Source organism: Elgaria multicarinata, chromosome 4 (genome assembly GCF_023053635.1).
Source record: "Elgaria multicarinata webbii isolate HBS135686 ecotype San Diego chromosome 4, rElgMul1.1.pri, whole genome shotgun sequence".
Lineage (NCBI taxonomy): Eukaryota > Metazoa > Chordata > Lepidosauria > Squamata > Anguidae > Elgaria > Elgaria multicarinata.
In genome coordinates, this window is record NC_086174.1 from 46,841,635 (window position 1) to 46,863,739 (window position 22,105).

Below are 22,105 nucleotides of genomic sequence, written 5' to 3' on the forward strand. Positions count from 1 at the left end.
TCCGGCTACGTCCAGTTTAACTGAGGCACAGAGTTCTGTGTCTTTCTCAGTATAGAGAAAGGTATTTGATTGGCACTGGGAGAAACAGTCCGTGGCCAATTCCTGGTTTTGCCCATCACCCCCACAGGCACTGCCATGGAGCAACTCAGCCAGCACAAGGAACAGTGGCCACTCTTCCCAACACCACTCAAATCCCAGACACCCACATCCCCACTGTTAACTCTTATCTGAGATCAGACATAATAGTTAGGGATTCTGGGGGGGGGGGGGGGGCATCATAGGAATCCAAGCCACACCTCTAGTTTGCTATCAGAATAGCTTACTCTGTAATAATATACATAATATTTACTCTTTCCTTTGCTATATAAATCTGCCCTTACAAGGAAGCACTCACTATTTACCTGCCATTCCTTTCTATGATCTCATCTAAATCATTCACAAGAATAGTCATTTAAAAAAATATACGGCTGGACAAGAAAATAACAAGTGGTATTCTATTCCTGCAAAGATATATCAAATCATTTTCATGTATTAAGTATATGAATAAAGTGAGATCCTACCCCTCTAATTATATAACTACCATGAGCTGGGAGTTCACCACCCATTATAAACAGGTACTGCTAAAGCACTACCTCCTTCCTCTACAGAAAAAGTGTGTGCAAGACACATCAGACAAATCACAATCTTGCTCATAAAACCATCTATTCTAGAGCGCACCAGATAGAGTCCAGATAACTTCAAACCAATTAAAAAAAATATGGACATTCTGCTAGTCCCACATCCAGGATCTTCTATGGGTTATCTCTTGTCACCAACTATTATATCCTCAGAACACAAACTCACACGCTCACCTGGGAAAGAAGTTCAAAATCAACTTCTTTCCCAGCCAGTTTTTTCCCTATTTGTGTAAAATGAATGGTACAACAAAAGCCCCTGTGCCCCAGCAAAATAAACCTTCTCTAATTTCCTTCATCCTCAATACCTAACAACATTAGCAAGATCTAAAGATAAAAAATTGTTGTACCTAACAGAAAAAATCAATATCTTTTCTGCAAGCTTCTTTCTCAGCTAAAAATGCATTTTATTGATCTGATATTGATTTTTATTAAAGCAGGGAGGTTTTAAAGACAGACTTGATTTTCCAACAAACCCAAACTACTTGATATTGATACCTGCCAACACAATAGCATTTTTTCCAAACACCACAGTAATATACAGAATTTTAGAATTTTCAATGAAGGATAAATGTTACATTTATAGTGTACACACATGCTGACAATGTCAATTATTTATCCATATTTAAATTATTTATTATTCAATTAGTCACCTTATAACGAATTATTCGCAGGGCAACTAACATAAATACAGATAAAAACACAAATAAAAATCCATTAAAATATTCAGTAGTGCTGAAATTGATTCTTCTTTTGAGATTCAAGCCAATTGGATGACATTACACACAATTAAAAGCTTTGATGTATATACTATTCTAAAGTTCTCTCAACTGAATGCAGGTTTAAGGTTTAATAACTACAGCCATGAATATGACTATGAAATTATTCACAACCATTAGCAAAGCCTCAATAAACTACAGTAGTTTGATCCCATACAGTTCCAAACATACCTTCTTAAATCAACTTCTGGTCAGCTGAAAATGTTTCCTCAGACAAAAATAAAAACTTAAAAGCTTAACTAGTTATCAATGGAGATAAAATCCATCTAACAGTGAGCAATGTACTAGAGGTTACAGGAAAATGTTGGAATATTTTTTATAAAAACACTCAGGGGAACTTGGAGGAGGCAGTACACAATTAGTCTAATAGCTAAATCACAAGGTTGCATCCAATAGTATCCTTCTGCCAGTGGAGCAACACTTCTGGTGGATTGAATGGCTCCTCTCCCTTGCAGCCCCCTGTGCACCCCAATATTATGAATGCATTCATAATATGTATGCAAAAGTAGTATTTTACTGCTCAGCTTGGTTGCCAAAACAGCAAACCTTGATTAAATTGTAGCAGAGCCATGGCAGCTTCAACAGCAAGAGGCCACCTAAGTATTTTTTTTGCCCAGTAGAAGAAACCATTTTTGGCTGCATAGACAAATTTGTAGATCTGATTAATAAGAGAGAAGCTTTTCCCTTGGTTTACGATAAAGCTGACATGTGAGCTAATAGTGAAACACCTTATGCATTGATGCCTTCCTCAAACTGAACTTATGCTCAGTAATGTCGGCTTTCTGGGAAATGTTTTGAAAGTTTTCCAGTGCAAATTAGGTTCATTAACGTAAGGTTATGAATATAGGAAAAAATTCAGTTTGCATCAGAAAATGTTTTGATGCATTGCAGGAAAGGGCAACTTGTCACTTTCCAGATGTTTTAGCCTACAACCCTTTTCATCCCTCACCATTGGCTATGCTGACTAGAGCTGATGAGAGTGACAGACTAAAACATCTGGAGGGCCACAAGTTGCCCACCCCTGCCCTACAGAAATCTAATTTTGAATGTTTATTTTACTCATATTTAGTAAACAATGCTAAAAAAAAGTCCACCATATTCATTTTTTGTCCCAATATACCACAAGAAGTTGACCTGAAATATTTGAGGGGGGAAATTAAAACACACTTTATGGGCCTGTTCAGACAACACACTAAGCAATGAGGCTGCTAACTCATTTGCGGCAAATGGTTAGTGAACTGTGGTTATGTAGCCACCATAGTTAGGAATGGTTCACATGACACACTAAGCCATAATGTCTAGCCCAAAATGCTTAACTACTGTGGCTTAGCGTGTTGTCTGAATAGGGTCACTGTGATTTAAGTGTTAAATTATGCAGAAAAATGTAGCATATACTTCCCTCACATTGCTTAAATTTAAGGAAAAAAGGCACTGAAAATTGTTGACACACTAATTTTAGTAACCCAAAGAATTGTGCATGATATTCTGACAGCCACTTATCTATTTCAGCAGAGTTCAATTCTTTTCTACTTTTCCATGTATTTCAATGATATATATGTATTCTCTCACATACTTGCTAAAGATAATCACCTGAAAAACATTAATTACATCTTTGAAACTGCCAAGCTTGCCTTTATTGTATTTGCAATTGGCATACATTTTTACTAATGAATGTGGAAAAATTAAGCACTGGAAAAATTTCCGTCTCACATCACTGACCATGCTATAATGAGCACTACCAGCATTATGGAACGATAAGTACTCTCCTCAAAGAAACCATCAAATCAATTAAATAATCTTCAAGGTTATGCAACTGATTTATCAGGCCCAACCAAGAGGAGAACTTTTAAAACAATGAAAAGTTGGGCAACTACAAGAGACATGAAATATAAAAGATTTCTTGAGAGTGTGGTTTCAGTGGGATGGGCCATGACTAACGATGTGTGATCAGTAGGGCTAACAGTTTTAAAATTTAGTGATTGCATGGACACCTATGACAAGTAATGAATGCCCTCAAGCAAACCGGCTCAATCATAACCCTCTGAAGCTGGCGGAGAGGAGAAAAAAGCACACATGTGTACTGTGACTAGAGATGTTGGAGGAATCCGTCCAGGGGTGAAGTTCGCCGAGCTTTCAGCAGCTCAGCCCCCAGACGCTGGCTCGTTAACCTGCAAGCTGGCCCAACTTGATCTGTATGAGCTAGGAGAGCTCTCAGATTTCCATTCCCCCCCTAAAATCACCTTTTACGCAAATTACAACTGTGATTTGTGTAAATGGCAATCTTAGAAGAAAAACTCAAGAAATTTCCCGGATTCCAAGAAAAAGCTTGCAACTCGGCTCGCAAATACTTGGCAAGCCGGGGGGTTCTAACTACATCTGCCCTGCTATGTTCACAGGGAAGCCTGAAACAACTGCTTTCATTGCTCTTTACTGGTTAATCTGGATCTGTCTCTCATGTGCGCACACACAAGCACACCAGTATTACTGAAAGTAGAATGCTAAAGCTTCTGTTTGGATATGAGAATGCCCAATGTACAACTGATTTATAACCAAAGATCTACACAATTCACCATAGTTTAGGCATTCCTATGTCACTGTATTAGATTCTGATTTTATCAGAAATAAAAATGTATTAGAAAGAGCTAGACTATTTTTGGCCTAAACAATTGCTCCATCACTGCCACAAATGCATTAACAGATGATCGATGCTAGGAGATGAAATCCAGTCGACTCTAAGTAGGCCAAATGTCAAAACAACTGAAATATAACTGCAAATACAACAAGTTTTCCAATTATTCATATCAATACCCTGCATCTACCATATCAACACCTTTACATGGTTACTTGATAACATCTTACTAGGGTGGACTGACTTTAAATAACCTTAAGGTTATTTGAAGTCATTAAGGCTGATTTAACTCATTTTCCATTTGAACTTTATGTATTTCCTAAATATACATCTTCATTGTTTGTTATAACCATTAAGATACGTTTGACTTGTAAGCATAGCCTTTATAAACATAATTTATTATGTGAACTGCTCCGAGATAGACTTATGAAGAGTAGCAATATTTAATTTCCTAAAGGATGTTATCCAGAGTAATGGAAGTTTATTTATTTCTATACTACCCTTTACAATGAAATCCAACAAAGAAGAAAGGAAACTATCTTAAAAGCACATATTTTATTTTAAAACATGTTATTTCTACCTATATAAATGCAAAAAACATGAGGAAGACACATTTGAAGAAAAAGTAACAATAATTTCTGAGATGCAAAAGCTAGTGAAGTGTTTTCCAATGAAATGGAAAGTAAATGTTTGCTAGTTGTTTTGAAAACTGAGCAAACTGAAGAGATCTCATAGACATAGCCAGCACAATATTTCATTATCTAGGTGACTCTGTACAGTACAGGATAGCAATGTGATATTTCTTTATGTAGAACAGTTGCCTTTAACTCAACAGCCACTATCCAACAAAATTAAAAATTGTTTTTCAGTGTGCTTAGGTATAGCTACCTCTGGCCAAAACTAAATGTGTTTGATTGAGGATCATGGAATCAATTTTAAAAGATTAACAGAGCTATTTTACAGCAGCTGAGGGGCTATAGATATGGCAGAAGCTTGCTACATTGCCTGAATGCAAGATATGCTGCAGTCATGAAAGTGGAATTGTGCAACCAGTGGAACTATCAAACTGGGGACAAAACCCTTACACCTTATCCTATAACCCTTCAAGTCACAACCACGCCCCATTCAACACTGGAAAATTACTCCAGCCAAAGACCTGGAGCAAGGAATTTCCCTCCACTGAACATAATGGGATGGAGAAAAATATTAAAAACAGTGCCTACCGTTCACAACTATCTTGACCACATCTCCATAACAAAACATGGGATATGTCACCTAAACACAGCACACCACCATCAATATCTAAACACTATACAGGAAGACTAACGATATGGCACTTACAACTCACAAGGGGAAATTTGGTAAGGGGGCACTACGGAAAGAGGGCCTTTGGTACAAGACAGCCAATTTCCAAAACGTTAATAAGACCTTGCTAACACTTCTCTGCTTCCAACACTTACAGGTACCTCACCTTGGGACTCTAAAAACTCAATGGCCTTTTAGGCCCCTTCCAACTCTACTATTCTATTATTCTATGACATTCCACTGCAACAACTGGTAGTGCTAAGACACTGGTCACATTCTGATGTCACTTTAAGCCATGATGGGCTAATAAGCTACTCACAGTAGTTTATTTTGAAAATAAGCTACTGTTATCCCACAGATGATCAGAAAAATAAGCTACTGTGTGTAGCCTATTAAGCAACTATGCATAATCAGAGTCATCCCCCTGTTATGCTGCGGCCCTCCTGCCCCAGCAGCGGCGTTGTTTCACCCATTGACAATATCACAGCAGACTATTTTAACCTTCCACAATATCCAAATGAGAGGGGAGAGGTTAATTCAGTGCTTCCAGCATCACCCTGACAGGCAGGGTGGGGTGTGTGTGTGTGTTTCCCTAAAGTGTTGGAGATTTGCAGGATCAGGACCAAACTTCATACACAGTCTCCCCTGATCAGGAGGCACAATCAAAATCCTATGTGATTACATACAAAGTAGTGAAATCCCTGGGTGCACCAAAAAGGAGGTGGTACAAATAAACCCTTGGAAGTTTGCAGGATCGGGACCAAAGTTCATACCTAGCCTCCCCTAGGAGGGATGCACATGAGGACCACGCGAGTGAAAACACCTTTTCGCCAAAAATGTGGTGATGGCTAGAACTCCACAGAGGTTACAGGAGTGGGACAAATCTTCATACACAGCATTCCCTGGCAAGGACACACACAAGACAAAATGGCAACCCTGTGCAACTGCTGCCACCTGACCAACACTGTGTTTGCAGAGCACACTGCATGATAAAGGGTTAGGGTGGGACTGCGAGCTCAGTTGCTAGGCAGATCATGGAAGCAGAGATCTGCCAGCTGGAGGAGAGCAGTGGTTTGGATCGCTCTTGCCAAGCGACTCTGTAGGCAACCAAAGTAATCCAGAGTGCGTTATTTTGAAGAAATAAGCCTGAATGGGTTAAAAAAAACTCCTTACAGACAACACAATAACCCATGATGGGTTAAGTAAGCTTATTGACACATTTAACTCTTTAAACCCATGGTGGGCTATCGTGATGTCTGAACCCACTCACTGTGTATGAGGCAGTGATTTAACTGGGGGTAATGGAATGGTGGGGAGGAAAAGGGCTGCTGGAATATGGCACAGTTGTGCTGGTCTATCATGCAAAATAGCATGGGGAGGTGAATTTTCACATGCGTTGTCAGGGGTAGGGGTGGGCTGAAAGGACTAGTTGGCCCACGCAGCAGCTGGTTACTGATCCATGTAGCATGCCTGCTTATTGGCTCAACTCTGCCTGAGTGTGTGCATGTTGGTGGTGGGGCATTCCCAAAGCTCTCTGGGCAGTTTACAAAAGTTAAAAACAGTGAACATTAAAAAGTATACAAAATTTAAAACCATCAAAAGCATAAAAACAACAATATCCATTTAGAACAACAACAGGTAAGACAGAAGTCCTGGATATTGTAGCTCCTCAGCTGTAATTAACACCTGCTTGCCACTGGAGAGAGGTTATGTGTACTTACATATGAGACACAAAGTACCCTTAAAAGGAAGTACAAGCAAGGCTGATGGTTTGCACCTAAAAACCTACATGGACCTTCTGAAATGCCATATAATCCATTTATAAGCCTCAGATTTGAGGGGGTTTATTGCAATCTAATTATTCAGGTTTCTGCAGAATTTTGATTCTCCCACCAACCCTAAAAGCAATCTGATCACACACACACAAAAGAGTGGTAAAACAAGGCACATACAGGAGATTCAAGAAGCTGTGACAGAGGAAAGCATGCATATTGAACATAATATTGGGCACAAATACTAACCTTCTATGCAATGGGGCCTGACAACACATTTTCCAATAATATTAAATGCTCTACAGATGGGTTTGTCATGTTTCTCCTGCACCAACTGTATTACCCTTAACATTAATTCCACAAAACTCAACATCCAATGTTCTCAGAAACAAGGATATCAGTTTAACAATGCAATTCTATGTGTGCGTACCCAAAAATGTCCCATTATATTCAATAGTATTTACTCCTAGGAAATTGTGTTTAGGATTACATGTAAAATGTTTGTTCCTCTTACAAGTCTGGTATTCAAGAAATCTGCTTGTTCAATCCAGGCTTATTTAAAAATGAAGTATGACTTTTATGTAATTTACTGAGAAGGCTGAAAGACTGTAAACACAACTATACTAAAGCAATGTAAGGCCATACCCTTATATGAAAACATTGTATATAATCAATGCATCATCTGGACATTATTTTGTCCATCCGATCTTCACATGAGCATTCCCCAAGGCTGAGACAAAAAAAAGTAACATTATTTTGTTTGCGAACTGCTAGGCTCTATTATGGCAGGGGTAGACAACTTGATACCCTCCAGTTGTTTTAAGACTAGAACTTCCATCAGCTACAGCCAACATGGCCAACAGTCAGGGATTATGGGAACTGTGGTGCATGATTAGGTGACATGACAGCCCACCGAGGGTTAAACATGGTCTGCTTTAGTTATTCAAGTACGGCTTAATCCTTAAAAAAAAAAACCGCTATGACAATGCAAAGAAGAGTTTACAGATCTAGATTAATTACTAGTAATTTAGTATATGGGCTTGTTATTGCCTTATTTCATGCATTATTTCATGTATTACATAGATCTAGGTTAAGATCCAAAGAGTTACTTTAGACACATTAATGTATTTTTTACTTCTAGGGCTAAGACATTTAGCCATTCTCTCAAAGAGGATGCTTGTGGTTAATCACGCAGGTTTCAGAGGGGGGAGACCCATAAGGTATGCAGTAGTAATATTTTTAGACACTACAGACACCATCTTAGAATGTCTCCATCTCACACACAAGAGGGAATGTCTCAGAGACGGGACCTACAGCAACAAGTATGTATATTATCTACAACAGCTTTCCCTTCAAAACCATTTATTCATATGTCACTTTGATTGATTCATTTGAGCCTTAATTGAACCATTACATTTTTAATTGGGCAACAGTCCTACTTTTTCCTTTGAATGGCAGACCACCACCCAATTCCATATCACAAACAGCTGCTGATACTCCCCCAAGTTTGAAAAGCGGTTTGCTATGTGACATGGGGGGTATGCAGCTCAAGGAACACATGCAGAGTATGTTGTTCACTACATAGAAGTCCATTCTCCTGCCTACCTTTTTCCTGATGTTTTGAAACAAAGGCACTTTAAATTGTGTTTGCTGGCCAACTCTACTATTAGCAATTCAAATTCAACTCAACTTAAAGATTACCCTTTTCTTCCATTTTGCTAGAACATCTTTAAGCAGCAGCCTTAATTTTCTAAATATTAACACCAAGTTTACATTTAGAGGGAACAAGTTCTCCGATGTGAATAGGCTTATGCAAGCAAGTACAGTTCTAAGACTTAATAAATCAATAATCCTTTACTTTTATAATTCATGTAGGGCAAAAAGTCACCCAGAAAAGGACAAGCACCAACAGCTTCAGCTGACAGCAAAGTAGTTTTAAATTGGCTATTAGAATATTAGCACAATACAACAAATTGCTCAAGGAGATTGTAGTTCCTTTTTGCCTGAAGGGATGCCTTAAGAGGAGAATGAATGCACATAACTGTAATGGACTGTGTCTGGTGAATCCTGCCACTGAAGAAGATTGGACCAAAGGATTTTGTTAAATAGTCCTTATTATGTCATCCATTTATTCACAACAATGGCATATAACAGTGCTATAAATCAAGTCATTTTAAATTATCAATTACTGACAGCTCAATCCTATCCATATTTACTCAGAAGCAAGGCACTATATTCAATCAAACACACTGCTAATAGTCATCTTGATGCTGGCTTTAATCCACACCACAATTGATTATAATCATGTCATGTGGGGAGTACCCCCTTGATAATCAACCATGGAGTTGACTATTAACCCATCATTGACTACTGTGTTGTCTGAATGCAGCTTCAGTGTGTATCTCATGGGATAGAAATGTACTATTTTATTCTCTGAAGGAACATTTGACACATACATTTGTTACAAATGAGGGGAAAGTATTATGATCAGCAAAGTAACTCTTTTTATAATATTTAAACTTAACAGTGAGGAACCAACAGCTTTATGTTTCAGCCATATCAAAAAATATGCATCTTCCCACAGGTCCTAACTAGAGCTGTGGGAAGATGCAGCATCAGCTATCCATGTTCTGTCCATACATTTTCCTCTGTCTAGAGCTCTAACTTGGCCTCCAATGCACAATCTACACTGTTAGCCCATCATTAAACCACAAATATATAAAAAAAATATTTCCTATCAACCAAAGACATTTCTCAAAAATAGGGCAAAGGAAGCTTCATCAACTTCACCAACTAATCCAGAATTTGAATTCAGGAGTCATCATTATCACCACCACCATCTCAATGATAAAACCACTAACTACTATTTGTATAGTAGTTAGGGTCAAAAACAGAATGTGTCTAAAATACTTGATTTCTCCTACGTGTACAGCAGAGGTAGGCAGCCTGGTGCCCTTCAGAAGTTTTGAATAATAGCTCCGGGCAGTAAGAACAAAGGTGAGAGATTGTGGGAGTTATAGTTCAAAACACCTAGTTTAGAATAGTCAATGTGTTTTAGACATATTCCCTCTATAACCTTTATAGGAATCCTGTATAATAGGACCACATGACACTAACATTGCAGATGAGGCAAAAGAAGAGATGGTGAAGTGAGAGATAATGAGATAGTAAGCCACCACATGACGTAACTGCGGTGAGATTTGAGACAGCTTCTTCCCAGTTCATCTAGATCTAGTGCACAACTGGATGGAAAAGGCATTTCCTCATTTTTAAAAGGATTTTAAAAACTATACTTCCTATTCCAATCGGATTTGGATATCCAAGGAGGGCAATTTGATACAAGTTAAAACAAAATGCTCACAAAAATATATTTGGTTCTGTAAGGAAGGACAGAGATGGATCAAACATTAGTAAGAACACACTATTGCCTAATATTTCAGTAAAGGAACAGCTGCAATCCCAAATGGCTATTCAAAATAATTCCAACAGATTTTTCTCAAATCTTGTTTAGAAAACAGAAGAACAAACTGCCAGAATCGCATCACCATAATTACTGAGAGGTTTATACGCTGATCCTATACTTTCATAAAATCTTTTAATAGTAATTTAACATCTGATATCCTGCTCTGTGTTTCCCTGCCGACCAAAGTGGAGCAGGTGTCCACAAACAGGAGGATCTTTTTTAGTAGTGGCACCACTGTGTGTAAACAGAATGCTGGACTAGATGGACCCTTGGTCTGATCCGGCATGGCTATTCTTATGTTCTTAAGAGCTTTGATTATTGGGTGGTATAGAAATTTAATAAATAAATAAATTTAATTAAATAAAGGACCTATCCTGCACAGCATCACCAGCCTCTCATCTATATCTGGTTTTAAGTATGAAATTCTAGATCCCTATGCCTAAGCTGTTAGTAGCATCCTATGGCAAAATGTGTCACTATGCATACTGTCAGAAAGAATATAAATATAATAGCATTCTACACAAACTATGTGGGCTTCTTCTCCAACAAAGCCTGACTCTTTTAGGGTCATTGAAAGAGTACCTTTTAGAACATTAGAAATATGAAGGAACTAAACAAATCAATTCCTTCCTGATAGCCATAATTTCAAGAGGAAGAATTCATTTGTTTTAGAACTAGAAAACGACCCCAGCAAAAGAAAACCAGATTTTCTATGTAATGGGGTTACCAACATAACGAATATGTAAGTATGTCCGTACAGCTGTGTCCTAAGTTTCAGTCTGCTTGCCCATTCACAACATGAGGGCTGGAGTTATGCTGCTTTGTATTTCAGAGAAATGCTTTGCATGAAAAAGAGGTTAGGTGTTAAGGAAACAGTTTTTTCCTGGAAATGCACAAATTCATTACCCTGGCTCTAGAAATTGCCAGGGCTACAAGTTACCCAATAGCTTTTCATGTCTGAGTGAGCCACCATGCCTAACAGCAAAATCACTTGCTCCCTTTCTCTCATCTTCTGTAATGCAACCATTTTAGTAGTGCTTCAATTACTAGAGTGATTACATCCTGGCTGAAAATCAGAGCTTCCACTTTTAACGGCAACAAACCAAAATGCTTTAAAAATGTTTTAACAAGTTGAGTATGTAAGTCATTTTGAAGCAGTATTGGAACAACCCAGACCACTTCCACAGATCATATTTCAGAAACTTTTAGAACTGATAAAATCACTATCAAAATATACTCAAAGTACAGATTTTAGTGCAAAGAGGAAGAGTAAATATTTTCACTTGCAAGACCTATTTACTATGTGTATGCTTTCAGGCACTTCCCTTACAATACCACTGTGTTACTGTAAAAGGAGTAATCTTTGGCAAGTACTAGTCCGAAACATTACAGAATTTTGGTTGTATCTTCAAGTACAACAACAGTCTTTTCATATTCAGAACCAAATACTTTTTACTTCATGAAACAAACATTAGGTTCAGGAAGTTAAATCAAAGTATACTTCAATGTATTTATTTATTTGCAATATTTATATACTTCCTCCATTCAAAATTTTGGAGCGGTGGACAAAATAAAATAGAATAAAAACAGAATAAAAACACATTAAAAGTAAAATTTAAAAGAAACAAAATGCAAAATAAACCACAGCTGGTCGTTAAGGGAAGGCTTCCTGGAACAACATTTTCAGGAGATGCTGAAAGGAATACAAAATTGGTGCTTGCCTGACCTCTAGAGGCAGGGAATTCCACAGGACAGGGGCCACCACACTGAAGGCTCTTCCCCTGGTGGACTCCAATCTCACAATAGGTCTATGTGGAACCACTAGGAGCATGCCCTCAGATGACCGGGCACGTTGATAGGGCAGAAGGCGCTCTCTCAGGTATCCTAGTCCCAAGTTGTTTAGGGCTTTGTACATTAGTACAAGAACCTTAAATCTGGCCTGGTAGCGAATAGGCAGCCAGTGCAGTTCCCTTAGCAAGGTTACATGCTGGAAAGGGGCAGCTCCAGACAACAGCCGAGCTGCAGCATTCTGCATGAGTTCCAGCTTCTGGAGCAGCTTTAAGGGCAGCCCCACATAGAGCACACTGCAGCAGTAATCCAATCTTGACGTTACTAATGCCTGTACCACCGTGGCCAAGCTGTCCCTAACCAGGAGAGGCCATAGCAGGCAAACCAGGTGAAGCTGGTAAAAGGCACTCCGAGCTGCGGCAAACAGTTGAGCCTTCAGCAACAGAGATGGGTCTAAGAGTACCCCCAAACTATGAACCTGATCTTTCAGAGGAAGTGTGACCCCATTCAGAACAGGCAATGAGCCTATCTCCCAGACTCAGGAACCGCTCACTCACAGGGCTTCTGTCTTGCCAAGATTCAGTTTCCTTTTATTGGCCCTCATCCAGCCCATTACTGAGTCTAGGCATCGGCCAGGACCTGCACAGCCTCACCTGATTCAGTTGTCACACGGGGAAAGAGCTGCACGACATCAGCATATTGATGGCATTTAGCTCCAAATCCCCTAATGACCACTCTCAGCAGCTTCATATAGATGTTAAATAACACTGGGGGCAAGATGGTACCCTGTGGCACCCCATAGCTCAATTGCCAAGAGGCCGAGGACTGGTCACTCAATGCTACTCTCTGAAAACGACCCCGTAGGTAAGACCGGAACCACTGTAGCACAGTGCCTCCAATACCCGTCCCACTGAGTCGATCCAGGAAGATACCATGATTGATGGTATCAAAAGCTGATTAGAGATCAAGAAGAATTAACAGGGTTGCACTCCCCCTGTCCCTCTCTCAAAGGTCATCCATCAGGGCGACCAAGGCTGATTCAGTCCCATAACCAGATCGAACCCCACACTAGAATGGGTCTAGATAATCAGTATCCTCCAAGAGTGCCTGCAGTTGCTCCATCACAGCACTTTCAAGTACCTTTCCTAAAAAGGGGGTGTTTGTGACTGGATGGTAGTTGTCTAGTACCATTTGGTCCAGGCTGGGCTTCTTCAGGAGTGGTTGCACTTCTGCCTCCTTGACAGCAGGGACCACCTCTTCCCGAAGGGAAGCATTAATCACCCCCTGGACCCACCCAGTCAGACTCCCTCGGCTTGCTCATTAAATATACTATTTATAAATTGTAAAGTACACAAGACAAAAAACAAAAACAACCAAACCTGAATGCAAATGCCAAAAGCTTGCAACTCAGTTCTTATTCTTGAAACTATCGAACTCTACATGGAACCCATTCTCCACATGCAAATATGAGGACACTTCCCAAGATATTCTTGGACATCCAACTTAGGCTTAAGAAAAAATGTCCACTTCTGACAACCAAGTAGGGGGAAAGGAACATAAGCATGCAGGCACGTGTGTATACATACAAACACGTAGCAAGAAAGAGAAAGAATGAATGAGGTGAGTGAAGAATTTACCTACAAGTCTGGATATGTATTTTAGCAAAACATGCTCCAGTTGCCTTGAATGTGTTTTAAAGCTGGTGTCTGGTGAGACAGATACTTCAATAAAGTAGGGCTTTTTCTGTACAGGATTATCTAAAATTGTTTCCACCTCAGATCTAAACCTGGCGAAGTTGCCAGTCTTGAATGCTGGCAGCTATACTATGCACCACAGGAAAGGCATGTTTATGTAGCTGGATCTATGCTATTCTGGGGTTGGGTTTGGCTCGAAAATAGGTATAGGCCCGGCAATAAGCAAGTGCTGAGGTAGATTGTGCTCTGTCTCAGGTTCTCAGAAACACACATATAAACAAGTCAGTTTGCCCTATTTCAAGCCTCAGAATGCTCAGTGATTGAAGTCTGGCCTCAGTTAGTAATTCCAACTCCTCCCCTTAAAGTACATCCCTCTTCACCAGCACATGTCTTGAGAGATGCTACTAATAAACAGAACTCACTTTGAGTGGTTTAAAAAAACAAACTGTGCAGACAGCAGGTGTGTGGTCTCAATGTTTGACCACCAGCATACCTCAGTTCAGCTAAAGGTGACATTCAGTCAACATAAAGGTCAAATGACTGGTAACTTGGACTTAGGCTGCAATCCTAAACACTTGCAAGGGACTAAGCTCTTACTGACACCATTGGAACTTATTTCTGTTGTCTCTTAACAATTACACTGTTAAGAGACAACAGAAATCACAGTCACTGTGCTCAATGAGGAAGGTGAGCCACTGAAGACAAAAAAAAGTTGCTCAGTGTTTCCTTTTTTGAAAGGGGGAGACAGAATTGTAAAGAGAAAGTTAGGAAGTTTTTAAAAACAAACAAACTATCAAACAAACAAAGATGGGCTATGGATGCCAGGATTTCAGGGTGGTGGTGGTTCAATGTGGCTATTATAGAGCACTCTGGATAATCTGGAGTCCTACAACTCTGATAAGAAAAAACTAGTTGACTAGCTTGAAATTATTTATTCTGAGATTCTTTGAGAATGTACTAAACAGTGAAGAACCACCTAAACTGAAACATAAGAAAAAACAATTTAGTTGTGTTTGTAATAAGCAACTGTTTCAAAATGGATCAAGTACAAAAAATAAAAAGCCAAATCAGTCAATGATACTACTGATAACAAAGTTAGATGGAAATATTTATATGACTTCAGCAAAACCTGATGAGGGCCTACTGAAGGGAAATGGCCAACACAAGGCTACTATAAGGCAGGCATGCACAGACAATCCAGAAGAGAATCTTACTCATTAATATTGACAGATGAATCACCAACTATCACCATTCAAACTTGCTCTTCATTAGGTATAGCTGCAATGCAATCAAAATTATATACAATGACAAGTGCAGATGCAACTGGAGGTTTTTTTTGAGGTGAAGCCAAAACACTTCAGTTCAAAATGCAGCTTGCCTCTCCAACTTTGCATATAACAAAATCTCTGTCTATAGGCACTATTATGCCCAATATTTCTTTGAGTCAGAGCCTACACTTTTTGCTGATGCAACACATGATACAGCATTTAGAATCCCTGCGAATGATTCAGAGAGCCAAGTCGCAAGCAAAGAAAACAATCAAAACTTTCAGGATGAAATAAATACAAAATTGAAAGTAACCATGTACGTCATCAGACTTCTGAAAACTATTTTAAAAGGTAGCCAATAAATATGTACAGTGGGGCTATAGGCTGTACTAGTCGAGTTGTCTTTCCCTTATTACTAATTATCTCTTAATAGCAAAAGGACTTGGAGAACAAGAGAAATTTTCCCAATAGTACATCCAGTTTTGTCCCCTGATGAAGACATTTTAACTTTAAATGCATAAAAATAGTTTAACATTAAATAGTCAATATCAGTTTATGAATTAGTGTGTTGGTGTATTTATTTATATTTATTTATTAAATGTATATACCACGCCATAGCCGAAGCGCTCTGGGTGGTTTACAAAAGTTAAAAACAGTGAACATTAAAAAGTATACAAAATTTAAAACCATCAAAAATATAAAAACAGTATAAAACAGTATCCATTTAAACAACAATAGTTCTGGGGTCCATTAAAAAAAACTTAGCATATGTTGTTAAAGGCTGTTAAATGCCTGGGAGAAGAGAAAGGCCTTGACCTGGCGCCGAAAAGATAACAATGTTGACGCCAAGCCAGCCATCGGGGTTATCATTTCATAAATGAAGGGCCATCGCTGAAAAGGCCCTCTCCCTTGTTGCCATCCTCTGAGCTTCCCTCAGAGTAGGCACTCAGAGGAGGACCTTAGATGTTTAGCGCAGTGTACAGGTAGGTTCATGTCGGGACAGGTGTTCCATCAGGTATTGTGAAATAGGATTAAACGAGAATGAAGAGCACAGGAATCAAAATCTTCAGGGGAAAGCCAAAGGAACCAAACAAGGTGAGCACAGGTAAGGGAAGTGCAAACATATGACTGATATTAATTATTCTTCAATGCATGTGAGTGTAGAACAAAAAAACCACTACATACAGATTCAATAAGTACAGATTAAAGAAACTCGTAGTTTTAAAAGGCTTAGGAAATAAAACTTTCCTAAATTATGGATTTTTATTTATCAAATGCTTAAAGGCTTGGCAGACACTTGTCAAAGTAACTTGGATATAGTAAGGTCTGAAAGTATTTCAGCTCCCTTTTAATCTATGTATTGGAAGCTTCTATTACAAAAATCTCTTAGCTGAAATAGCCATTTCTTGAAGTCATTAAATCGAAAGGACCACCTTCTGTCAAGTTGTACATGCAAAATCAAGTTTACTACTCTATCCAGCCATACCTATGTTGTTAAAAAAAATTAAAAGATCATTCTTGCTTAGAGGAAATTCCTACTCACCACAGGTGACCAGGCTGAATGACTATTTACAGAAACATGACACTGAGCCCAAAATTTTAGCAATATTCAAGTGCTAAGCTAAAGTACATAGTTCCTTCATTACTTCTGTCAACATATTTGAGGTAAACAACAAAAAGAGTCCTGTGGAACTTAAAAGATTAACAAATTTGTTATCTTTCTGGATTAGATTATAAATTCCACTCAAATATCGAATACTATTTTGAAGTCACTTTCCCTCTATTACATACACAATGGGTTGAATCCAGCACCGGCATCCACTAACAGAATGGATTTCCCCTCCTTCCTGAAGCCCCACCCCACCCCAAAAACCAGAGTTTCGGCTATTGGGCGGTATAAAAATGCAATAAATAAATAAAGTATTCCAAATGTTTGGGGGTGTCTGAAGCAGATTTGAGATATACACAGGGAGCTGCAAAAGGGAAGAGAGGATTGGGAAGTCCTGTTGTATCAGGGGAAATCAGATAGTATGAAGTTGGATTCAACCCAGTGTTTCTGTCTATGTCATAATTTACATATGGAATGTTATTTATAATAATCTTACCGCTCTGAAGCCACAGAACATTGACTATTGATAATTCACTTTACTAAGTCAACTAGTCATCTTATACCAATTTCTTTCCAGTGTGTTTCTATTGCAGGGGTGGGCAACTGCCCAATCCCTGTCTCCTGCTACCTATTGGATAATTCCTAAAAAGAGCTGTCAAGCTCCTTTCTTAATCTCAGAATAAACCATAGTAAAGAGGGGGTGGGATGGTGGAAACTAATGAACAACAACTAGAAGTCTGGATCTTCACCACAGGTATTACCATTCCTGCTTAGTTTTATATGGACCAACGGGATAACTTTCAGAGGGAGTGGCTTACAAGCTCATCACAGGCAAGATTGTCACTCTTTCTTTAAACCAAAAAGAAAGGAAGAATTGTTCTGTACCAGCACCACTGTCACCATTTATTAGTCAGTGGAAAGACTCAAAACTGGAACAAATGTTTGCATTAACTTTGGGTGATGGGAAAAGCAGAAAGATATTACAAGAAAAGGCGAGGAAACAAGGATCTAAAGCCACTCCCTTTGGGAAAAAAAAAGTTCTCTGCCATTTCTCTGGAGTAAAGGGAACACAAAGTTTTCACACCTGGGAGAAGTAAGACGAAGTTGGCATATTGCAATACCTGCGAATTACATGGCAGCGACATGCCACATCCCAAGAGAAAGGGCAGAAAGAAGGGGGAGGCAGCCTGTAAATTGAAGAGTGAAGTGTGCACGTGTGAAGGAGTAAGGGGGAAGGAGATCAAGTAAAGGGGGTGGTGGTGTCATCGTGGCTTTCTGCTCCACCCCCCCCCTCCTTTCAGGAGGACCGACTAGGCCCACAGGCCCCTACTTCCCCACCACTGTGATGCATACAATTGAAAGCAGCTCTCGGGAAGGGATCCCTGTGATAGGAGAAGGGCCGCCGCTGCTCTCAAAGGGAAGGGAGGAAGGAGGGCGCCCAACCTTTCGAAGAGGCCAAGAGACACGACGCCCCTTCTCAGCCCTTCTACTCCTCCTGGACCTGCCTCACGCCCTGCGCCACCAGGCCAGACCATGGCCCTCATTCACCCAACCACTCCCCAGTACTGGGAAAGCCCAAGCCCAGCAGCCGCCCCACGCCCAGCCCCAGGCGCCCGGGCAGGCCGGCCGGCCGGCCGGCCTGGCCCTTTCCGCTGCCCCCTCCTCCCCCGACCACGTACTCACCCCCAGAACCCGCAGGGGCAGCGGGGCGGCAAGCTCGGGGCTTTGCTGCGCTCGCTGCCGGCGTCTCCCATGGCGGCGGCGACACCAGGTCTCAGGGCTGGGGTAGGGGAAGGGGTCGCTCGAGGCGGAGGGTCCAGGCCGGGGCTCGAAGCCGGGATTCCAGGCCGGTCAGCTGGAGTCGGGCGCTACCACTGCGGCGATGGCAGGGTGGGCGGATGGCTGAACAGGAGGCGGCGGCGGATCAGCGGCGGCGGCAGAGGAGGCAGCCGCGCCCTGTGGTGCTTGAGATGACACTGAGCTGCGGGCGGCGGCGGCGGCGACCGGGGGTTGTGACGGGCCTGCAACACGCCACCCCCGCGGGCAGCGCGCGCCCCCTGACCCAACAATGCCCTCAGCTCCTCCCCCTCAGGCGAGTAGGGTGGTCTTGCCCGGCCGCAGGATCGACTGGGAGAGGAGCGTACCAACGTCCCGGAGAGGTGGGGACGGCTATGGAGCGAAGGCAAGCCCGAGACTGAAACGGGCAATTTTCGTAAAGACCGGAACTGTTCTGGTTTTAAAGCCGGAAGCGTTCAGAGGCTAATGAGCTCAAGGATAGTATTTTCAGAACGACCAGCCATCCCCTGCGCCATTATTTACCAATGGTACGGTCTAAAATGATTGGGTCCGGGGTGAGGCAGATAAGGCTCTGCGCGTGCGTGAGAGGAGTAGAAACCCGGAAGTAAGAGAGTGAAGTAGAAGCTCTCCTGGGAGGCTTCCCCTCCCCGCGCTTATGGAATTCCCTGTCTAGGCGGGAGCAACCCCGGGAATTCCTGTTGGGGTTGCCCTCATTTCTTTCCTCTTCGTTGCGGGAATCATTCTCCGCGCTAGAGGGGGAGAATGCAGGCTGCAATCCTGTGTTCACTTAACTGGGTGTAAACCCCATTAAACTTAGTTGGATTTCCTTTAGAGAAATAATGCATAGAATTGCACGGACAGCCTCTAATTCAGGAAAAGAGATGAGGGAGAGTGTCAAGCTTCTCCTTTCTCCTGTCCTTGTAGAGACCCCCGTTCTGTGCCCTTAACTTGTATGGCAAGGATTTTAAAAAAAACAAAACAGTATGTCGTCTGGGTTTGGGGTGTCCTTCAGTCTGCATTTTGTTCATCTGCTAAATTTTGTACTGTCATGTTGCTGGTAAGGGACAGAAACTGTGCCATTAGGGTGGCAATCCTGCTTATGCCTTGTGCGTCCTGATGTTTTTGTGGTATTGGAGATTGTGACGTTTAAAAGAGCGAAAGAGAACAAAGTAGAATAGAATCTGATTTGTGGTACTATGGAGCTGCAAAATATTTATTGCTGTGTAACATGGTACTGTGTGTGCATACTCAGAAGTTAATTCTACAATTGATATAGATTTTTTTTTAAAAAAAACTGAAAGCTACTAAAGCAACAAAGTGCTTTTAACACTTTTTTTTTTAAAAAAAAATGGCATAAGCTTTCATGCACTGAAGTCCATCAGATTCATAAAGGATTATCTTCAGTTGGTTTACATATACTCATGAGTGGGGGTGAGGAGACAAAACAAAGTTACAAACAGGTCAAATGGCAAGGGAATGCAAGTAAAAGTATAGTCGTACTATTCAGTTAAAATATGCAATGGAAGCAAAAAATCAGTGTCTTTATTCAAGTCCAAAATGACAGAAATGAACTTCTTGATCAATTGTAATTCTGAAGTCTCACACTGGAATCTCATAGGAACATAAGAGCCATGCTGGATCTGACCAAGGGTCCATCTTGTCCAGCATTCTGTTCATGCAGTGGCCAAGCAGCTGCTCACAGGAAACTCACAAGCAGGGCGTTCTCCATGTTCTTTCCCACTAAAGTCCCTTTATTTAAGTATGGCCTCTTTCAGTTTCAGGTCACCAACGATGTCTTAGAAGTTGAAATGTTCTGCCTCTGGATTCTGCATGTTGCCCTTATCTCAGATTTGTGTCCATTTATTCTTTTGCACAGAGACTTTTTTTTTGTCCTATGTAGAATGCAGGTAGAAAAATAAGGTTACTACCTTTTTTCTTCTTCTTTTTTTACTACATACTTTTCACTGTAAGATCTTCCCCTTCCAGCAGACATTTCATTTTCAATATGTTGCTTTGTTTATTGTACATCTGGCTCCTTAAGGTTTTTAATATGTTTAATGTTTAATACTGCATTGCTTTGATGCTTTGTTTGATTTTTGGTTTGGTTATTTTGTTATTTTTTGGTCTTTTATGATTGTAAATTGCCTGTTGGGCGGTATACAAATCTAACAAATAAATGTTAACCCTGCACCTGTGTTTTTAACAGCAGCCCTAATGAAAATAACACAAAGTCAACAAGCAGGTGTCTTTATATTCTTGTTCGAAGCTTTCCTGCTAAATTTCTCTATGTCAGGCTGGAGTGAAAAACATAGGAGATGTGGGGGGAAGCTAGTCTAGGGCTGTGCACCGTTTCGGATCTGAACCCCGAATCCGAAATGGAAAGGGGTGTTTCGGACCATTCCAAAATGATCTGAAGCAGTTTGGATCGATCCAAAATGCTTCGGAAGTATTCGGAGCTTCGGACGCCATTTTAGCTTAAACCATGTTTTGTTTTGCCATAGGATTACATTGGCCTAAAGAAACACCTATAACTTTTTTATTTTTAATGAAATTTGAAATTTTAATTTTAATGAAAAATGAAATTTGGTGAGCTTACAGATATCTTGAAGATCCTTATGCATGTCCAACTTTAGACAGATCTGTCCATCGGTTTTCTTGTAATGAATTTTTAAAAATGTGAGTTCCAGTCATTTCAAAGTGCTGTAACTTCCTCATTTTCAAGAAACTCACATGTAGCTTTGCATCGTGATAGAACCTAAGCAGGGCTTGATGCATAGCAATTTTGAAGCACATACATTGATCCACTGATTTTTGGGATTATTTTAAAGATTTTACCCTCAAACCATCCCCCTATTTATAAAATTGCATTATCGCCGTCATTTTTAAAGGTAAAGACATGTAACGGCAACATGATAGCTTCTAAATATATCCTTAGGCATGGCAAGTTTGAAGCATATGGCTTCATCCACTGATTTTTGGGATTTTTTTTTTAAAAATTGAGGTTTTAAAATTATTAGAACCACCTCAGTGGTTGCCCCCCTACTGCGGAATGATCTTCCCGATGAGGCTCGCCTGGCGCCAACGTTATATTTTCGGCACCAGGTCAAGACTTTTCTCTTCTCCCAGGCATTTTAACAGCATTTAACAACATTAAGTTTGTTTTTAATGGACCCCAGAATTGTTGTTTTTAAAATGGATACTGTTGTTTTTATACTGTTTTTATGTTTTTTAATTTTTTGTATACTTTTAATGTTTACTATTTTTAATTGTTGTAAACCGCCCAGAAAGCTTTGGCTGTGGGGCGGTATATAAATGTAATAAATAAAT

General features: G+C 40.3%; 1 protein-coding gene across 1 annotated transcript in view; it reads right to left on the bottom strand.

Annotated features, from left to right (window-relative positions):
• Nucleotides 1-19,049, bottom strand: part of ZFAND3 (zinc finger AN1-type containing 3) — a 155,367-nt gene extending 136,318 nt beyond the window's left edge. Inside the window, exon 1 of the mRNA XM_063124192.1 lies at nucleotides 18,665-19,049. Within this exon, the coding sequence (XP_062980262.1) occupies nucleotides 18,665-18,735 (71 nt within the window). The 5' untranslated portion in view covers nucleotides 18,736-19,049. The remainder of the gene's footprint in view (nucleotides 1-18,664) is intronic.
• Between the last annotated feature and the right edge of the window lie 3,056 nt (nucleotides 19,050-22,105).